Consider the following 21,617-nt stretch of genomic DNA (forward strand, 5'->3'; position numbering starts at 1 on the left):
TAAGTGTAGATGTTTGTCTTTGTCCCCAGTACCTAGCACGAAGTCCCTAAAGACCTAGTAATTCCCTGAGTCACATGTAATGAGTGCTTTTCAACCAGCCCTGAATTTATACTCATGAGGTGCCTCTTGCTGGGGTTCCCTCTTAACCTGCCCCCAAGGAGGGGGACTGGTGGCTGGAGGAAACCACCATGTGATGATAAGGTTGTATTTTCCATGCCCGCTCCCTGACCCTCCAGGAAGAGGAGAAAGGCTGGAGCTTGATTTCAATAATCAGTGGCCAACAACTTCATCAGTCAGGTCTAAGTAATGCAACTTCCAGAAAGAACCCCAGAAGAACAGTGTTCAGAAAGCTTACGGGTTGGTGCTAGGAGGGTGGTGCACCCGGAGAAGACACAGAAGCTCTGCACAGGCTCCCAGGGACCTGCCCCTACGCACCCCTTCCATCTGGCTTTTCCTGAGTTGCACCCTTTCCAGTAAACTGCTTGTTGCTCTTTAGTCCCTCAGTCATGTCCGATTCTTTGAGCCCCCATGGACTGTACGCCAGGCTTTCCTGTCCTCCACTATCTCCTGGAGTTTGCTTAAACTCACGTCCCTGAGTAGATGATGCCATCCAGCCATCTCATCCTCTGTCCTCCCCTTCTCTTTCTCCCTCAAACCCCAGCATCAGGGCCTTTTCCAACGAGTCAGCTCTTTACATCAGGTGGCCAAAGTATTGGAACTTCAGCGTCAATCCTTCCAATGACTATTCAGGGTTGATGTCCTTTAACACTGACAATAAACTGGAAATAAAAATTAAGCTGCTTCCCTGAGTTGTATAAGCTGTTCTGGCAAAACTGTCAAACCTAAAGAGCAAGTTGTGGGGACGCCCAGTTTTACAGCCAGTCAGTCAGAAGTGTGTTGTCTTGTGATCGGTGCCTGAGGTCGAGGAAGGAGTCTAATGGGACTGAGCCCTTAACCTGTGGGGTTTGTGCTAATTCTGAATACTTAGTGTCAGAGCTGAGTCAGATTGTAGGCCACTAAGTTGGTATCTGAAGATTTGGAGAACTGGTTGGAATTGGCAAAAACATGCACACATTCGCTGTCAGAAGTCATGCTGTTAAAAAAACAGTTTAGAGACGTTTCGGAAAGTGGTCCTTTTCTGTTACTTTTAACAAGCTCACCAACCTCCCAAGATCACAGTACTGGTAACCCTTTATGGACACCACTGTAAAAGTTCGCAAAGTTCTTTCAACACAGAAAATAATGATGAAAGACACCTGCCCACCACCCAAGGTTTAGCAGAAGTGGAGAGTCAATTTCAAATGTGCTGGTATTTGTTTCCTTACCAACTTTATTGAGCAATGATATACAAACGATAAACTGGAGATGCAGTTCAATCCCTGGGTCGGGAAGATCCCCTGGAGAAGGAAATGGCAATCCACTTGAGTATTCATGCTGGGTAATTCCAAGGACAGGGAAGCCTGGTGGGCTACAGTCTATGGGGTTACAAAGAGTCAGACATGACTTAACGACTAAAAATCAACAAATATGTGTGTGTGTGTATATATATATATCAATTCAGTATATTACTGAATCACCTTGCTATATATCTGAAACTAAAAATCAACAAATATGTGTGTGTGTATATATATATCAATTCAGTATATTACTGAATCACCTTGCTATATATCTGAAACTAACACAACACTGTAAATAAACTACACTTCAATTTAAATTAGGAAAAAAAGCTTTAAAAAATGACAGAAGGGAAGAAACTTTTACCCTACTTCTAAAGAAAGGTCAGAAAATTTAACAAACAGTGGCAGGATTTTATTCATTTAGGACCCAGCAAAGCAGTTTATTTAAGGAGCTTCTTTCAATCTAAAAAGCCTGACACTCCTTCTCAGCTTAAAACATGATAGGTTAAAGGACAGATCATACTCCATAGCTGCTGTTACCACCTACCGGCCAATGACTTTCAAATACGCATCTCCCTCCAATCTCTCTCCCAGGCTCTAGACTCCTATTTCTAAAACTAGGGAAAATTTCTTTTCAGTGGGCTGACGGTATCTCAGACTTAGCAGTTCAGAACTAAGAGTGATCTTGTCAAAGTGTTAGTCACTCAGTCATGTCCAACTCTTTGCGACCCCATGGACTGTAGCCCACCAGGCTTCTCTATCCATGGGATTCTCTAAGCAGGAATATGGAGTGAGTCTTCAAATGGAGAGTGCCATTCCCTTCTCCAAGGGATCTTCCCAAGCCAGGGATGGAACTTGGGTCTCCCTCACTGCACGCAGATTCTTTACCGTCTGAGTCACCAGGGAAGGCCCAATAGTGATCACTCACCGAAAACTGCTCCGCACCCCTGATCCCATCAAGGAACCAACCAGCCTGACATCTCTCATTACCTCCATGCCAACTTGAGGCAGATGCCCAGAGGGCTGATTTCACCATCTGGCATTAGTCCACCTACAGGACCAGATGGGGATCTGATCCCAGGTTAAGGGCTCAGCCCCGCAGGACAGCCCCTCCTCTGCTTCAGATGCCCAGCACAAGTAAGCCCAGGTTGTCATCTGGGTTTCTGACTCACCAGCCATGGATCCTCCTTGGGGTTGGTTAATTTGCTAGAATGGCTCACAGAACTCAGAGAAACATCTTGCTAACTTGATGACTGGCTTACTACAGAAGGAACAGCCAGATGGAAGAGATTCTTAGGACAGAGGATGGGGGCAGGGCTGTGGGGCTCCTGTGCCCTTCCCAGGACCACCACCCTCCCCAAATCTCCGCCAACCTGAAAGTTCTCCAAAGCCAATCCTCTAGGCTTTTTATGGAGGCTCCGTTACACAGGCTAGGTTGATTAAATCACTGGTCATGGGTGACTGACTTTAATCCAGTTCAGCTCCCTTTCCTGGAGGTGGGAGTGGGGAGGCTTAAGGAGGGAGACTGAGAAGTCCAACTCCTTAATCATAAGGCTGATTCCACTGGCAACCAGCCATCTTCCTAAGGTTATGTAGGGGCTTTCCAAAAGTCACCTCATTAGCATAACATACTCAGCTCTCTTCACTTAGGAAATTCCAAGGGTTTTAATGAGCTCAATGCCCTGAATGAGCATGAACTGGTTGGATGGCATCACTGACTCAATGGACATGAGTTTGAGCAAATTCTGGGAGATGGTGAAGGACAGGGAAACCTGGCGTGCTGCAGTATATGGAGATGGGTTGCAAAGAGTTGGACATAACTGAGCAACTGACAACAGTAGCAATGCCCTGAATGGAGACAAAGACCAAATATATATGTTTCTTCTTGTAAATCATAATATTACAAACACCAAAGGTCTGTACTTAACTCTGTGCCAGGAGTTGTTTTAAATGTTTACGTGTATCAACTCACTTGAACCCTCAGACATCCTGGTCTCCAGTTTGCAGAGAGGAAACTGAGGGTCAGAGGGGTTAAGTCATTCAACTGAAGTCACACAGTTTGCAGGTAAAGAAGCCAGGACTTGAACTAGGGCATATGGTCTCGCTGTCCATGCTCATGGGCACAGTTTACTGCCTCTTGAATGGGATGTTCCTGGAGCTAGGATTTCTTTGAGGCAGGAAAATATTAATATAAACCAGAGAGACTTATGGTGGAAAATTCACCCCCAAATGAAAATTTTTAAAAATCTTTTCCAAATTAGACAGTTTCCTCTGGCAAGCTGTTCCCTGCCATCCTAGCTTGCTTTGAATTTACCACGTCATCCATACCACCTGGGTCAGGACTATCCTCTGGAGAAGGAAATGATAATCCACTCCAGTATTCTTGTTCCCATGGATAGAGGAGCCTGGCGAGCTACAGTCCATGGGATCGCAAAGTCAGACACAACCGAGTGACTAAGCATGCAAGAAGCAAAAGTATGTAAAATACCTGCCAATGTGGCTCAGAAACTTTCAGGGGTTCCTTCTACCACTCTCTCATCCACTGTGTTCCCAAAGAATGGACTACAGTGGCAGCAAGATGCCAAATGAAGACATTATCAGAGGAAGGAGAAAAACTAGAGGAGAAGAAAGTAGGGAAACAGCGAGCAAGGGGTGAAGAGACAGCATGGAGTAGCAGTTAGAAGCAGAGATGCTCTGGAGCCAGGCTGCCCAGGTTCAAATCTCAGCCTTGGCCAAGTGGACTTGGGGTCCTCTCAGTGAGGTGGAGGAGGGGGGATGTAGGGACTTCTCAGTGAGTTGGGAGGGGCTGTAGGGACCCCTCAGATGAGGTGGAGGAGGGGATGCTGAGACCTCTCAGTGAGGTCGAGGAGGAGGGTATGGGGTGAGATGGGAGGCGATAGGAACCTTGGTGGCCTTCAGTTCAGTTCAGTTCAGTTCAGTCGCTCAGTCCTGTCTGTTTGCAATCCCATGAACCTTGCTGCTTATTCAGCAAACTGATGCAGAAAAACCAGGAAGGAATACAAATATAAGAACAAAGGGCCTACAGTACCTGAAGAAGTGCCATATTTAAAACCAAATGCCTACTAAGAGGGAGCTAACCAGCACAGGCATCCATGAGTTCAGTTCAGTTCAGTTCAGTTGCTCAGTCGGGTCTGACTCTTTGTGACCCCATGGACTACAGCACACCAGGCTTCCCTGTCCATCACCAACTCCTGGAGCTTACTCAGACTCATGTCCATTAAGTCAGTGATGCCATCCAACCAACTCATCCTCTGTTGTCCCCTTCTTTTCCCACCTTCAATCTTTCCCAACATCAGGGTCTTTTCCAATGAGTCAGCTCTTCACATCAGGTAGCTAAAGTATTAGAGTTTCAGCTTCAACATCAGTCCTTCCAATGAATATTCAGGACTGATTTCCTTTAGGATGGACTGGTCAGATCTCCTTGCAGTCCAAGGGACTCTCAAGAGTCTTCTCCAACACCACAGTTCAAAAGCATCAATTCTTCGGTGCTCAGCTTTCTTTAGAGTCCAACTCTCACATCCATCCATGACCCCTGGAAAAACCATAGCCTTTACTAGACAGATCTTTGTTGGCAAACTAATGTCTGCTTTTTAATATGCTGTCTAGGTTGGTCATAACTTTCCTTCCAAGCAGCAAGCGTCTTTTAATTTCATGGCTGCAATCACCATTCACAGTGATCTTGGAGCCCCCAAAAATAAAGTCTGACACTGTTTCCACTGTCTCCCCATCTATTTCCCATGAAGTGATGGGACCAAATGCCATGATCTTAGTTTTCTGAATGTTGAGCTTTAAGCCAACTTTTTCACTCTCTTCTTTCACTTTCATCAAGAGGCTCTTTAGTTCTTCTTCACTTTCTGCCATAAGGGTGGTGCCATCTGCATATCTGAGGTTATTGATATTTCTCCTAGCAATCTTGATTCCAGCTGTGCCTCATCCAGCCCAGCGTTTCTCATGATGTACTCTGCATATAAGTTAAATAAACAGAGTGACAATATTCCTTTTCCTATTTTCAACTGGTCTGTTGTTCCATGTTCAGTTCTGTTGCTTCCTGAACTGCCTACAGATTTCTCAAGAGGCAGGTCAGGTGGTCTGGTATTCCCATCTCTTGAAGAATTTTCCAGTTTATTGTGATCCACACAGTCAATGGCTTTGGCAAGAGTTGGTGTGATACAAAACAACAGCCAGCGTTCATGGGGTTCTCCCTGCATGCTGAGCACTCACTGGTCTAAAAGCTTAACAGGAATTTTCTAGTGGTCTTAAGAGCTAAGTAATACCATCATGATAATTTTATAGAACTCTGGCACAGAGATGACCAGAATCTTTCCTGGATCCACACGCTGGACTTGGCCAAACAAGCCAACTCTGTTTTGGAGAAAGACTGCTAGATTTCCTGCCCACTGGACATGAGCCCAGCCTCCTCATCGGGAACATGTGTGTTCTCTCCTGTCTTTCCAGCTCCATGAATTGAACATTCAAAGGGTAAGAATAAGAGAGAAGAGAAAGGGGGACTTCCCTGGCGGCTCAGTGGTAAAGAATCCACCTGCCAATGCAGGACACACAGGGTCGATCCCTGGGTCAGGAAGATCTCACATGCCGATGAACAACTAAGCCCCCTCACCACAACTTTTGAGCTTCAGATCCCATGCTCTGCAACGAGAGGAGCCAACACAATGAGAAACCCATGCACTGCAATGGAGAGTAGCCCCCTGCTCACTGCAACTGGAGAAAAGCCTACGCATCAGTGAAAAGCCAACACAGCCAAATACAAATAAAACGAAAAAGAAGAAAAGAGAATGGGAAGAGACCTTCTTGTGCACCCACGTCTGGTCCATCATGGCCAGGCTGGAGGCCCTTCTGCAACTTTACTCCCTCTGCTATAGTTTCTTCATCTGTGAAATATGGTTATTCATCCAGGCCTGACAGTAAAAATCTAGGGATTGGATCAAATAGTAAATGCACAAGTGACCCCATACGGAGCCTGGACATAGCAGCTGCTTCTCTCTTTCTGCTGTGAAGTTGGCCACGAGATTCAGCTGAGGATGGGTGGTGGTTTAGTTGCTAAGTCGTGTCTGACTCTTGCGACCCCATGGACTGTAACCTGCCAGGATCCTCCATCTATGGGATTTCCCAGGCAAGAATACTGAAGTGGCCAGTTCCTTCTCCAGGGGATCTCCCTGACCCAGGGATTGAACCCATGTCTCCTGCACTGGCAGGAGGGTTCTTTACCACTGAGCCACCTGGGAAGCATCTGCTGAGGATACTAGTTATTATTTAAAAAGGTATTTGGGTTTTGTCTCTGCTTCCTCTGCCCACCACTAAGGAAGTTCTCATGATTAGAGTCATAACCTAAAACATGCAGCAAGAGGGAGAAGTTAAGTGGACAAGAGGCCTGGAGGGTTAGGGTCATCACTCTTTTCCATGCTTCTGCAACATCTTCCCTTCAGTGCCAGGCAGCCCTTCCGTGGATGAGGATCTGCAAAGTTGTCTCAAGTCACCCGCAAATCACAGGCCTCTCTCTGCTGACTCAGACTTTCTGCTGGAAGAGCCCGCGTGTGATGGCTGCCCTCCTCAATGAAAGGGTGGGTCCAAGCCCAGCGCTCAAAATACAACTGCCCTGCATTAAATACCAGTTGCTCTCAAACTGCTTTCTAAATCCAGCCCCGAGCTTCTCCAATTTCACGCAGGGATGCAGAAGGGCCCCAGCACACACTTAATATCACTGTGCTGTGGGTGACCACAGAGTGACCCGGAGTGACATGTGAGCAAGCCCCCATCTCAACCCGGAGCCAACGCCACAGCAGCTTCGCCGCGTGGAGGTCATAGCAGGGCCCTTCGCAGATACTCTGGTCAGCTGAAAATTGCAATTTTATTTTGAAATGATCATTTAAAAAAAAAGTCCAAGTGGAAGCAATTAAACTTTGGGAAAGTCAAACAAATGTCATCAGCAAAGAATCCCAAAGCCGTGATGGGTCTAGATGTAAAATCTAGAGACAATTCAGGCTAAAGTGAGTCTCAAGTTCAGAGGTAGCCAGAGAGATAGCAGAGCCCCGTGTTTTCATGGCCACCTGATGCAAAGAGCTGACTCATTGGAAAAGAGCTTGATGCTGGGAAAGACTAAAGGCAAGAGAAGAGGGTGACCGAGGATGAGATGGTTGGAAGGCATCACCAATTCAATGGACATGGATTTTAGCAAACTCTGGGAGATAGTGAAGGAAAGGGTCCATGGGGGTCACAAAGAGTCAGACATGACTTAGCAACCGGACAACAATAAAGACTATGTCTCGGCAAGAAAGCTTACAGGTTGCATCAAGAAAGAGATTGTTCTATGAAAATTAAGTGAGGTGATACTGTCATTTCTAAGTTTCTCTAACTGTGGAGCCCTATACCAAGATCACAGGTGTAAAGGCTTTTACCAAGGCTACAGATGTGGAACCCTGTACCAAGGTCACCTTTGGAAGTGACCGAGCCCCATAGCAACCGTTGCCTTGAATTCCCCTGACCTGAATCAGACAGCTCCCGGGACCGCATATCAGGTAAAAATGCCCACCCTATAGGATCCTAACCAATCAACTAATGTCAGCCTTCCAGCAGGAGTTTCCTCTGTCTTGAGGCTATAATAATTGGCTACTAGCCCATGAAAGGTGTTGGCTCTCCCTTGCGATGGCCCACTGTTCTTAACAGCATCTCTCACTCTAAAAGACTCTATTCACCTCTCATTCTGTCTTGTGTCTGCAAATCCTTCTCCACCTGGTGCACAGACCATGACGCTAAAGATTTATGAAGAGGAAGTAGAATAATGACCTCATGATGGGTTGCCAAGAGGCCTTACATGGCATTACAGTCAGCAAGGGACCCCAAGGAACTTGGATATGAGTACAATGAGATGACCTCTGGAGGCATCATAGCTCAGAGAGGCTGCCTTAGGAGGGGGAACTGGTTCCCAGCTGACGTCCCTTATTCTACTGTAAGAAAATCCAAAGTAAGAGAGCATCTAAAGAAAGAAAGGGTGAGGGAAAGGGGATCTCCAAGATGAGCCTAGCCCAGCCCTTTCCCAAATGTAAACATTTTACATACAGATGGGTCAGTTTCTCGCCACTTAAAGGCCATGATCCAGGAGTTCTCAAACACTAGCCATTGTCTGAGGTGCTGGTTAAAAATACAGATTCCCAGGCTCCATTCCCAGAGGGTATGGATCGGTGGGTCTGGGGTGGGGTTTGGATGTCTGAGTGCCCATCAGACCCCCTTGGGGGATTCTGAGGCACACAGCTTGAGGGCCACATGCTGAGAAATGAGCTCTCTGAATGGGTTGGCAGGCTGGAGTCCAGGGTCCTATGGCGACTCGCTGACAACGTGGTCTTCTGAGATGTTCACCCAGCAGGAAAGCTTGTGCCAGTCTGATGAGCCTGGAGTTATGCTCACTTAGACATTGTCATTATGAATAAGTGAAGTGATTTCTAATTTCAAGTGTGGGTCTCTCCCACCTGGTGAATCCACCCCCATATCTTGGATTATTTTCAAAGCCTTCCCCTGCCCCCAGTGCTATCTATTTTGACAGCAAATTCTCACATAAAATATCGTGTGCCAGGATGAACAAGGTCCTACCGTAGAGCCCAGGGAGCTATAGTCAATATCTCGGGATAAACCACAATGGAAAAGAATTTTAAAAGGAAGGTATGTATGTATACACCTGAGTCTCTTTGCTGTACATCAGAAGTTAACACAGCATTGTAAATCGGCTACACTTCAACAAAACTCATACATGAAAATTCTAAAAAGAGAAAATAAAGAAAATTATGACTAACAATACTAAAAAAAACTGTGTGCTGGGTGACTTACACAATTAATTGTAAAAGGGGGAAAATTTTTTTAAAAGTTTGTATGATTTTTGGTTACATACAATGTCAGAAAGCAAAATATGAAACCCAGGGCCATAAAAAATATAATAGGTTTGACTACATACAAATTTAAAACTTTTACAGGATACCAAGATTTTAAAAAATTAAGGAACAGAATGGGAGAAAATATTTGCTTTTTATGTAGCATCCAAAAGTTTAAAATTTAGAAAGTTTAAAAAGTTCCTTTTTAAAGTTTTCTTTAAAAAACAAAGAAAAAAAAAAAAAGACCAGCAAATGGTCTCAAAGAAAAGTGGACAAAAATCAGCGTTTGCATACAATAATTGGGACACACTTATTAAATATGATTCATTGTTTATATGAAATCCAAGTTTAAGTGGGTGTCCTATATATTTATTTAAGTCTGACAATCCTGAGAGGACATGAACCTCCAATTTGCAGGATAAGAAACACTAATCATCTACAATTGTTGAAAAGATGCTTAATCATCATGCAAATTACAACAAACACGTGTCATCCTTTTTTTCTCATTAGATGGGAAAACATTAAGAAAACAAGGCCCTTTGTTGACAGTAACACAAGGAAATATGCATTTATTAATAACACATTTTCTATGGAAATATAAGCCCATAAAGATTTCCAGGAAATCTTGGCAGCTGTGTACATAAAAACTGAAGTTAAGGTTTAATATTTTATGTGGTAAAACGGGGCGGGGTCCTGAAAGACCCTACTGCAAGCTGCCCCGGCAACCTGACACCACAGTAAGGTCCTCCAGCCAATAAGCTCCTTATTCAGGGACCGGTGCTTGCATATCCACGTGAACTGGGGGCCAGTTCCCCGCCAGCTTGCAGAATTACTCAGAAGAATTTGATAAAAAATAGATACATGTATAACTGAATCACTTGGCTGTACACCTAAAACTGATACAACATTGTTAATCAATTACACTCCAATATAAAAAAAATTCTAAAAAAGAGCCAAGAACCTCCTCTCATTCTCATTATTGCCACCCAAGTGGCTAGCATAGTGCCTAGAACAAAACAGGTGCCAGATAAATGTTTAAGAAAAAAGTCAAGCACATCTTTCCCTAGGAACCAGGAGGTACCCCATCCTTCTAACAGTGTCTTCTGCAGACACTGAGAGCTCACGATGTTTCCAAGTGCAGCTCCCACGTGACCCTGTGGGACGTGTCCTGTCCTCCTCCCCTGAGCTGTGAGTATAAGTGACTAATACACTGTCACTAGTCTCAGTTGTTAACTGTTGGAGTCACTCCTTAACCCTCGGTGGGAATCCCTCCTTTATCAGCTGAATGAAGAAGAGGTGATTAGAACAGCATCTCTCAACTTTTTAGGTGTGCCTACCTTTAAAGACTTTATTTTTTTAGATTTTTTCCAGCATGGACCATTTTTAAAATCTTTATCAAATTTGTTACAATATTGCTTCTGTTTCATGTATTTTTTTTTTTTTTTTTTGCTGTGAGGCATGCAAGATCTTAGCTCCCCAACCAGAGGTCGCACCCTTACCCCCCTGCACTGGAAAGTGAAGTCTTAACCATTGGCCCACCAGGGGAGCCCCCAAGTACAACTACTTTTTAACCCAGAAACTTTACTTTCAAAAAACTATCCAATATAAAGGCACACAAGTACAAAAGAGAGATGCATGTAGAAACAAGAATACTTATTGCAGTATTGTTTTTGAAAGTGAAAAATTGGCAAGCATGGGAATATCCATCCATGGAGAAATGGCTAAATAAATCACTGCAAATGTCATCTATGAAATACTGCAACAGTGGAAAAGATCTAGAAAGAAGTCTAAGATTTGTTACGTCTAAGCATACATCTGATGTAATCCCATCCAGTTTATGTAGAATCATGCAAGGAGATCCAACCAGTCAATCCTAAAGGAAATCAACCCTGAATATTCACTGGAGGACTGATGCTGAAGCTGAAGCTCCAATACTTTGGCCACCTGATGTGAAGAAGTGACTCACTGGAAAAGACCCCGATGCTGGGAAAGACTGAAGGCAGGAGAAGTGGATGGCAGAGGATGAGATTGTTAGATGACATCACCGACTCAGTGGACGTGAGTTTGCGCAAATTCCAGGAGATAGGGAAGGACAAGGAAGCCTGGAGTTCTCCAATAAAACCTAGCGACTGAACAACAACAACACTTACATATGCATATGTATATGCCTGTGTTCCAGATAAAGGCTGGAAGGGATATGGAAACTGGATCCAGGGCGGCGAGGAGAGAGCCAGACAGAGGCTTTTGTTTTATGCGGTGTAATTCTGTACTGTTGGAGTCTTTTACACTGAAAGTGCATTCTAGTATTTGTTATGTGATGTGATATCAATGTAAAAATAAGAAAAGTGCATCACAGTTCATACAAAATCACGGAGACTAACCCCTGGTGAAGGTTTACAGTAACATAAGGAAACCGCAGTGCAACAGCCAGTCTAGAATATTCCAGCACCTCTAGCCAAAGACACCTCTGGGTTGATGCTCTGTGCTGATCTGGCCTGTAAACCCTTCTCCGCTTCTCTCCCGAAGGACTCCTAAGCAAAGGTGCCCCCTCACATTCTCTATGAGAGTCACACAGCTGAGACTGACAGACAAGCCAATGCATTCGTGCAAATCCACCATCATCTCTCTCCCGACCCCTATCTTTTATTTAACTTCATCATCTAAACCAGGACTTAAGAAAGAAATCTAAAAGGTGAGGTCTGATGCTGAGAGAACATTAAATTCGAAGTACTGCTTCTCCCAGGCTTCCCAGGTGTCAGTGGTAAAGAATCCGCCTGCCAAGGCAGGAGACACAAGAGACACAGGTTCAACCACTGGATTGGGACGATCCCCTGGAGAAGGGAATGACAACCCGCTCCAGTATTCCTGCCTGGAGAATCCCATGGACAGTGGAGCCTGCCAACTATAGTCCATGGGGTTGTAAAAGAGTTGGACACAACCTAGAAACTAAACAACAATAATGTTGCTCTTGCCAGTGTGAAAACCCAGAAGAGCCTTTAGCAAGGGTTTCTGCAAAGTGAAAACCAGACTTAGGCATCCTCTCCTCTGTCTCTCTCTTTAAAGAAGATAGTGGGGATTTCCCTGGCAGTCCAGTGGTTAGGACTTTGCCTTCCAATGCAGGGGGTTGCAGGTTTAATCTCTGGTGGAGGCACTAATATCCCACATCCTTCTTGGGCAAAAAACACAAAACTTAAAACAGAAGCAATATTGTAACAAAGTCAATAGAGAGTTTTAAAATGGTCCACATCAAAAACAAAAACCCCCCATAAATTAAAAAAAGAAGCTAGTGAAGGTGAGCAGTGTGGCAAGCCAGTGTGGGCACCCTGCAGATCCCAATGGCAGGGTGTGGCCAGGCCGCCCGGGGTCCACCTCTGTGCTGCCCGCTTCCCTCCCTGGGGTCCGTGGGGACATCTCACCACGCTGATGCCGTCATTGAGCAGGGCCTCCCCGAAGATCATCATGTATAGCTGCTCGTTCACATGCGCCTCCTCGAACACGGCCAGGACGGCCACCGGGTCCACGGCCGAGATGAGGCTCCCGAACAGCAGGTTCTGAAGCAGGTTGATGTCGCCCAGCCCAAAGGCCGGGACCTGGCAGATCAGGTAGAGTGAGAGGCCGATGCCGAAGGCGTTGAGCAGCGCGCCCAGGCCCGCCCACCACAGGATGGAGCCGAGGTTCTCGAAGAAGGGCCGCGTGGGCATGAAGTAGCCGCTCTCCAGGACGATGGGCGGGAGGAGGTACAAGAAATAGATGCTCGAGTCCATCACTGGCGGGGACTTGTGGTCAGTTCCGAAGATGACCGCGCCTACCAGGGCCCCCACGAGGATGAGCAGGCAACTCTCCGGCATGAGGCCGGGTAGCCTGCGGTGGAGGTGGAAGCCTGCGGAGCAGAGAACCACGATGAGAGGTGGGCAGGTAACCCGGCTCTGGCCGCTGGGACACCAGGGGAGGTGGGTGCCAGGGGCCTTTCAGAGTCATGCGGATGGGTATCCAGGCAAGCCAGTACGCATTCCCCAGCCTCAGCATCCTGTCTGGAGCTTGACAAGATCAAGTGCTTCCCACACCCTGTGCAGGTTCTAGAATCCTCTCAGTCCCTCTGTGCCCTCCTGCCTCCTCCTGCTTTCTGCCTCCTCCATCCTGAGGGCTATGAGAGGGAGAACTCTGCTCTCATGCAAAACCCGCCTTTGAAGCTCAAGCAAGAGTCTTGAGGGATCCACAGGACAAACTAGCGAATTTGACAAAAAATAAGCAACTTGACAGGTATAGAGAACAAACTAGTAGTTACCAGTGGTGAGGAGGACGGAGGAAGGGTAAGATATAGGTAGGGGAGTAAGAGGTGCAAACCATTAGGTGAAGTTTAAGCTACAAGGGTGTATTGTACAGCGTGGAGAATACAGCCAATATTTTATAATAACTATAAATAGAGCATTTCTTCCCAGGTGTTGCTAGTGGTACAGAACCCGCCTGCCAATGCAGGAGATGAGAAAGACACAGGTTCTGATCCCTGGGTCGGGAAGATCTCCTGGAGAAGGAAATGGCAACCCATTCCAGTATTCTTCTTTGGAGAATTCCGTGGACAAAGGAACCCGGCTGGCTACAGTCCATAGGGTTGAAAAGAGTCGGACACAACTGAAGACTTAGCACCCATGCATAAATGGAATATAACCTTTAAAAATTATGAATCACTATGTTGTATACCTGTAACTTATATATACACATGCACTTCAACTAAAATTAAAATAGAACAAGCATTTTTAACTTAAAAAAAAGGTCTATCATGGGGATTTAACACCAGCTCCTTCCAAACTTACACCTCCTTCTCAACCAAACTGATAAATAAAGATGAAAAATCTTTGTTTCCCTGATTTAACCAATGACAGGCATTTAACCAATGACAGGCTGGCTGGCTGCCACCCAGTCAGCCACTTAAGAGCAGGTCAAGTGGCATTCTTATGGGGACTCTATCACCTCTGCTCCTTCATGCAGCAGCAACCTATTTTATCACTTATGTCTTCCACTCGCTGCCCCTGACGCATATCTACTCTTCTCCACTCCCGTGGCTTTCACTGAGGGCAGGGCCTCTCCACTTCTCATCCATGCACTGCAGTGTCTTCCTGACCTCCTACTTCACCCCCCATCTCCCAGCCCATTCCACATCCTGCTGCTAGGTGTTCTACACCATGTATAACTGGGTGTCGAATCCCCAGTGAAGGGATACAGGTCCGTGGGATGATAAAAAGTCAGACACGACTGAGCAGCCGAACAACAACAAGGACTTACACAGTCAAATAACAGAAGGGAAGGCATTTTAGAAGGGGGGAGAACTCAGAGAGAAATAGGGAAGAGTCAGGAATAGCCCAGCTAGATAGTTTCAAAAATATCTTCGTTCATTGAGTAGATTCACCTTGTTACTGAGTCCAAACTTGCTCTGCTCACTGCGCTAGGCGATGAGGTATTGAGGCAAGGAATGGCAACTTTATTTGGAAAGTTGGCAGATGGAGAAGATGGCAAAAGAGTGTCTCAAAATAACTCTCTTTGGGGGTCTGGATGCCAGTTTCTTTTGTAAAACACAGAGACAGAGGAGGTGAGGAATTAAAGTAAAAAGCCCTATAATCTTGCAAATATCTCCTGGGGTGTCTAGCGTTGAGAGGGGATGTGTTAATTTCTTCCTTCCTGCAGCCATCCACAGGTGGACCCAGTCAGGGGGTTTCCCTGAACAAAGGCACTTTGGTTTAACCTTCAGGCCGAGGGGCTGGGTTCACCGAGGTAAGCCCTTGTGTACAGACAGTATCCCCTGAGTGAACAGACGCAACGAGAAGCAAAGGTTAAAGTAAAAGAAACAGATCCGACCTGTAGTCAGATTTTGTTCTTCCCTGCAACAGTCTGACTGGAGCACATTTTAATTGGGAAGATTATTAGGGGAAGAGTTGCAAGACGATTTTGAGCTAAACAATGGAGGGCGTGAAATTCAAGGCTAATTCAAGTGTTAGTCCCTCAGTCGTGTCTGAATCTATGCAACCCTACGGACTGCATGTAGCCCACCAGGCTCCTCCGTGCATGGGATTCTCCAGGCAAGAATGCTGGAGTGGGTTGCCATTTCCTTTCTCCCTCCCATTGGCCTTGGGGGCCATGGACCGTCTTCTTAGGAATTTTCAGATTCAGAGTTTGTGGGCTTCCCTGACCACAGTTGTGAATTTCTCCATCTACCATTAGCAGGCAGCTTAATACAATGGGCTTTAATTAGTATCCAGAGACACGCCAAACCACACCTCCCATCCACTGGCTTTAAGACCAGTTTAAGCTCTCCCTCTAGAGTGCTGCTTTCTCTGTTTCTTTTTTTTTTTTTCTTATTTATTTATTTTTGGCTGTGCAGCTTTGCTGCATGAGGGCTTTCTTCAGTTAAGGTGGGTGGAAGCTACTCAAGTTGCGGTGCTCAGGCTTCTCACTGTGGCGGCTTTTTTTGGTTACAGAGCACGGGCTGTAGTGTATAGGCTTCAGTAGTTGTGGCACACAGGCTCGGTTGCCCCGCAGCATGTGGAATCTTCCTGGACCAGGGATCGAACCCGTGTCCCCTGCACTGGCAGGCAGATTCTGAAGCACTGGACCCCCAGGGAAGCGCTCTCCATTTCTTACTAACAGTTTCCTTCTTCTCCTTCTCCCCTCTCTTGCTCCTTTTACTTCTTCAATGAGTGCTTATTTTAATCACTCTTAACTTTTATAATACATAAGGCAGGCAGAAGAGCCCCCGTGTGATTTTTTCCAGGCCCTGTGTCTCCCCTGGGCGGTCCTGCTTCCAGGAATTGAGTTTCCCGAAATGAGCCCGCGTCACCTGCCTGAACCTAAGAAGGTACATCTACACACAGGGCAGGAAGAGGGTTCGGCCTGTGAGTGGGCCCTTTCAGGGGAATCCTGGGTGAACTTCACATTTCACAGCTCTTCTCCTTTCCATAATGGACAAAACAGTCACTCACTTTAAGACTTTACAGTTTCAGGGCCTGAAATGTAAATGGCCACAGATAACTAAGTCCTGCCTGAAAGTCAAAGGTGGCCCTTGTTGGAGCACCTATGAGGCAGGACTAGACTCACTCACCCATCTTCTCCTTTGAAGCTGGGGACCGACATGATTCCCACACATTGCCTGGGTGCTCAATACATGTGTCTTGGTAGAAAGACCGAATAAAAGAATGAATGATAATACTAGCAATTATTAATCATATTTTGATTCAAGCTTTATAATATAGAATCTAAAAAATCTTTGTGGACTCCTTAAGTGTTTAAGTTTATGTCATTATTTTTTTTGCTATCATATATAAAGGATCCAGTCAATCCTAAAGGAAATCAACCCTGAATATTCATAGGTAGGACTGCTGCTAAGCTGAAGCTCCCATACTTTGGTCACCTGGTTCAAAGAGCTGACTCAATGGAAAAGACCCTGATGCTGGGAAAGACTGAGGGCAAGAGGAGAAGGGGCGACAGAGGATGAGATGGTTAGGTAGCATCACTGACTGAATGGACATGAGTTTGAGCAAACTCCGGGAGGTAGTGAAGGACAGGGAAGCCTGGTGTGCTGCAGTCCAAGGGGTTGTGAAGAAACCGGCATGACTTAGCGACTGAACAGCAACAACGATAAGCCCAGTACTTGGATCACGCTATGGATTGACTAAATTTGACCTTCATTTCAAGTCGCTCACTTGTGTCCAGCTCTTTGCAACCCCATGGACTATACAGTCCACGGAATTCTCCAGGCCAAAATACTGGAGTGGGTAGCCTTTCCCTTCTCCAGGGGAGCTTCCCAACCCAGGAATCGAACTGGGGCCTCCTGCATTGCAGACAGATTCTTTACCAACTGAGCTGTCAGGGAAGCCCTCTTTTCATGTACAATACAAAAATAATCTGAATTCTTAAAGGCCAGCAAATATGACATTGTTTTTCACTAGGCATGCTCCAACTGATAACCCACTTTGGTTGTCTTCTTTTTCTATAGCATGTTGAGTTGCATCCACATGAAAATCAAGATCATTTAGGCAGCAGGTCAATGAACAGCATCCTCACAGGCCTCTCAACTTGTAGACATAGTCTGGGCACATGCAACACCTCTAAAGGTCTGTCTGTGTTTTCTCGTGGTATAAAACATACACCGTGTGCATTGAGATGGTTAGTGGTATAGAATGGAAGCTTCTTTTCCATTAGAAAACCCTTATTTGCCCCAAGAAGAGATCTTAGGAATAATTTCACAGATGAACAAATGGAGATTAAAAAAGACAGCGTGACTAGCTAGTCAGTGGCGGATTTAGTTTCCTGGTTCCGGACCAACTTCATGCATTCCTGTGGAAAGGAAGGGAATGGGTGGGACCAGAATCACTGGCATTTTGACAAAGGACACCTCAAGGTCACAGAAGATCACTTGGACTGTTCTTAGCATCCGTGTGGCTGCAGGAAAGGTGGTAGACCCCTAGCTCTGAAGCGAGAATATCATCCCCTTGGGAAACCCCATGATTACTTGAGCACTTCTCAGGAATAATGTGAGACCCTCTGTGTCACTGGGTCATGTGACTGCACAAGAGTTCTTCAAACTGACAATTTATCTTCATACCTTATGAGCTCAAAATGAATGGCAGTTATGAAGGGCAGCTGATGAATATGCCAGTGCCCCCAACATCCACGAGGAGAGAGTTCACTGAAATGGCCAGCATCCCAAGTGAACTGTCTGATTTCTTGACTTAACTCACACTTCACAGCCATTCCAGACAAAACATATAAATCACCACCAACACACTTCGTTGTGTCTCCTTCAGTGAGACAATCTATCTACTCAAATAACAAAGTTTATCACTAAGGCAAAGGAGATGTTACGCTTGACCATTGAGAAAATTGTATCCGCTTTCTACTCTGGAATACCTGTTTTTAAGGAGACAGGGGGGTGAAGTTGGGGATTAAATGGTCTCAGAGTGGAATCCATCACTTTGGCTGGAGGCAGTAAGAACCCTGGCTAGAATTCCACCCATTAGTTTGAATCCACTTTATCTCGCAGAAGAAACAAGTGCTCCCTTGGCTCCTCTTGGCTCAGGTGTAAACCAAGATTTTACTGACAGATATCATCTCTAATTCCACCCTCTCTCATCACTGAGGGATATAAGTTGCCACTGGTTGCCTTGTTTCCTGGTTTCTGTCAGTTTTCAAGGATCACACACCACTTTTAAAATTGAACAAAGAGAGTCATTGATGAAGCCCATGGTTCCATAGCCAAGAATGAAAAAAGCACATTTTACAGAAGAATCATTATGTGGGTCCTAAAATTTCCAGTGGGCATCACCCCAAGGTCAGCATACTTTACTCCGCATTTCTTAATGCACAGAACTTGAGATTTTTACATACCAAATAATGTCACATGGCTATCACCCTGAAGGGAGATGAAATAGAAACAACCTGGAGCCCAGAAGTAGGTTCTTAAATTTCATAGCACAACCTGAAGCAATAAATGGCCAGACAAAAATCAGTTATGACTTCCCCTTGAGTCAAGAGAATAGATTTTTATGTAATAGCAGCAATAGTTAAAATCCACTTGACCCACCATCTACAAGGCATTTATTTTCATACACATTATCTCACATAGAAAACAACTTCCCAAACCAGGTAATACACTCGGGGCCCTTACCTATTTTTGCAAGTGATGCTAGGAGTATCCAGAGGGTGACCTCGTAGGGAATTTGCACGTAGTCATAATCCAATGTGAAGACAGATATTGTCTCAGCTGGCTGGGAGCTGGCAGCAGCAAACCGAACATTAAGCTCACGCTGGGCAGAGGAATCTGTGGATCTGTTCAACTTGGAAGATGCTCCACAACAGTGGAGGGTCGCTAGCAACAGGCACCAACTCCAAGGACCGAAAGGCACACGCGCCCGGACGCCCATGCTGCGGGCTCCTCTCGGGGCGTGCGCCCTGATCCGCCGCTCTTCTGAAGAGAGGAGGATTTTCAGAGCACGCCAGCCTCCACCTGAGTCACAGGTGGTGCACACACAGTCCGTCGGTCATTCCGGGAAGAGCCCCAGCGTGTCACTGAGTTCCGAGTATAGATGGTTTCAGGTCACCTTTCGAGCATTTGTGTTCAGGCAACACAGTCTCTGACTCAAATGCATCCTGTCACTCAACAGACTCGAGAAAGCCCGGGGAACTAACTACCTGTGTGACTTCCATCAGATCGTGATTCGAAGAGCAATTTGTGGAGCAGAAATACCTGTTCCTTTAAAGCTGTCTCTTCACGTCACTGCACACTGGTTTCATTTTGTGAGCGAAAATTAAAACGAACACCATGGTACGCAATCCAGGAGTCACTAGGGCCCTCCTAACCAGGAAGAGGGTCCTTCCCTCTCTCCCAGAAACCTGGGCTGCACTTGCTCCTTCTCTCCTCCCCCTGCTAGCTCCCTTGTTTGAATGGCCAAGGCTGCAGGTAGCTCTTGACCCACACTTAATTATTTGTTCAGATTGGACTTCTGTAATGAAATGCTTTCCCTGAGTTCTCTGGCAGTTACACTGCTGACACCTCGTGGGCAGCCTCAGTACTACACCTTGGAAGGTTCAATTAACAATTAAGTATTAGTCAAGGCTGTGGTTTTTCCAGGAGTCATGTATGGATGTGAGAGTTGGACTATAAAGAAAGCTGAGCACCGAAGAATTGATGCTTTTGACCTGTGGTGTTGGAGAAGACTCTTGAGAGTCCCATGGACTGAAAGGAGATCCAACCAGTCCCTCCTAAAGGAGATCAGTCCTGGGTGTTCATTGGAAGGACTGATGCTGAAGCTGAAACTCCAATACTTTGGCCACCTCATGCAAAGAGCTGACTCGTTTTTTCAAATGAGAGCCTGATACTGGGAAAAATTGAGGGCAGGAGGAGAAGGGGATGACAGAGGATGAGATGGTTGGATGTCATCACTGACTCAATGAACGTGAGTTTGAGTAAGCTCTGGGAGTTGGTGATGGACAGGGAGGCCTGGCGTGCTGCGGTTCACGGGGTCACAAAGAGTCGGACACGACTGAGCGACTGAACTGAACTGAACTGATTCGTCATTTCAGTGGTGTCCGACTTTCTGTGACCCCACGGACTGTATCCGCCCAGGCTCCTCAGTCCATGGAATTCTCCAGACAAGAATACTGGAGTGGGTTGCCATTCCCTTCTCCAGGGGATCTTCCCAACCCAGAGGTCATACCTGGGTGTCCTGCATTGAGGCAGATTCTTTACTATCTGAGCCACCGGGGAAGCCCAGGGATTAAGGTGACCATGTAATCATCATCTAAACCAGGTTCACAGACAAATAGATTTGAAATATGTTTGAGGGAAAACTCAGCTTGCAAAGTAGAGCACCAAAGGAATTTTTATGGAATTTTAGGTCAGCAAACTACTGACCCATCTGAAACTTTTGGTTTAATTGTCTGATGACTGTATTAACAGTAGAAACCTGGCTTCCTCTGACCGTTTTTGGTGCCAGATCCCAAGAATCCTTGTGATCCCTGTCATCTGCTCTTCTAAACCCATCTACTCATGGAGTCCAGTGGTGTGGAGGGAATGACATCCTCTTCCCAGTGGATCCCTTGTAATTTAAGTGACCAAATCCGGTCCACCCTCAAGAGACTAATTAAGGGGTGATGCACACAGCAGAGAAATCTCTCTTCACCTAGGACTTGAACTGTGCACAGTTGGAAACAAAGTTTGAGTTGGGGGGAGGAGGGTTTTCTTCCTTTTTACCCTCAGTTTCACAAAGCCACTTCTGTTCTGAAAGAGCAGAATTGACTTTTCTGTGCCTGCCCATGGTTAATTAGATAATCACCTTCCTCCAAGAATAGTTTTAAACAAAATGACCAGCACATCTTTTCTTCTTTCCCCTAGAGGCGGTATAAAACGCTTCTGGAATTGAAGTATCCCTCGCTTGCCCCAAAGCTCTTGTTACTTTGTTGGGGCTCAAATTTGATTCTTTTTTTAGGAAGAAAGGAGAAGAAAGCAGTGATAGAGAATTGGCCAGTGCTATGCAGAAACACCATTTGCTTTCCCAGCCCGCAACTAGCAATTAAGCTGGATGGCCTCAGATCAAGGGCTGGCATGTCACACCCTAAATTGAAAGCCTGCATCCCACGCTGGAGTGAAGTCAAGAGCTTTGACCCCGCTCTCAGGACAGAAGAGCCGAGCTCTGTCTCTGCTCCCCAAAGTCAAACTTCCACTCCTCAGGGGAACAGAGGACACTGTGGAAGGGTGCAGTATACTCTGGGAGCGTCCCCCATGTGAGGAGAGGAGAGGCACCATGGTGGTGCAGGTGGCTGGGTGGGTGTGAAT

The 21,617-nt window shown here is 45.9% G+C and overlaps 1 protein-coding gene across 1 annotated transcript in view; it reads right to left on the reverse strand.

Moving 5' to 3' along the window:
* The window catches only part of SLC9A4 (solute carrier family 9 member A4), a 54,225-nt gene extending 34,540 nt beyond the window's left edge, over window positions 1–19,685 (reverse strand). The window contains exons 1-2 of the mRNA XM_043918498.1: window positions 18,951–19,685; window positions 12,712–13,175 (exon numbers count right to left, since the gene is read on the reverse strand). Coding sequence (XP_043774433.1) covers window positions 12,712–13,175; window positions 18,951–19,206 — 720 coding nt within the window. The 5' untranslated portion in view covers window positions 19,207–19,685. The remainder of the gene's footprint in view (window positions 1–12,711; window positions 13,176–18,950) is intronic.
* Window positions 19,686–21,617: the final 1,932 nt, after the last annotated feature.

Source organism: Cervus elaphus, chromosome 11 (assembly GCF_910594005.1).
Source record: "Cervus elaphus chromosome 11, mCerEla1.1, whole genome shotgun sequence".
NCBI classification, from domain to species: Eukaryota; Metazoa; Chordata; class Mammalia; order Artiodactyla; family Cervidae; genus Cervus; species Cervus elaphus.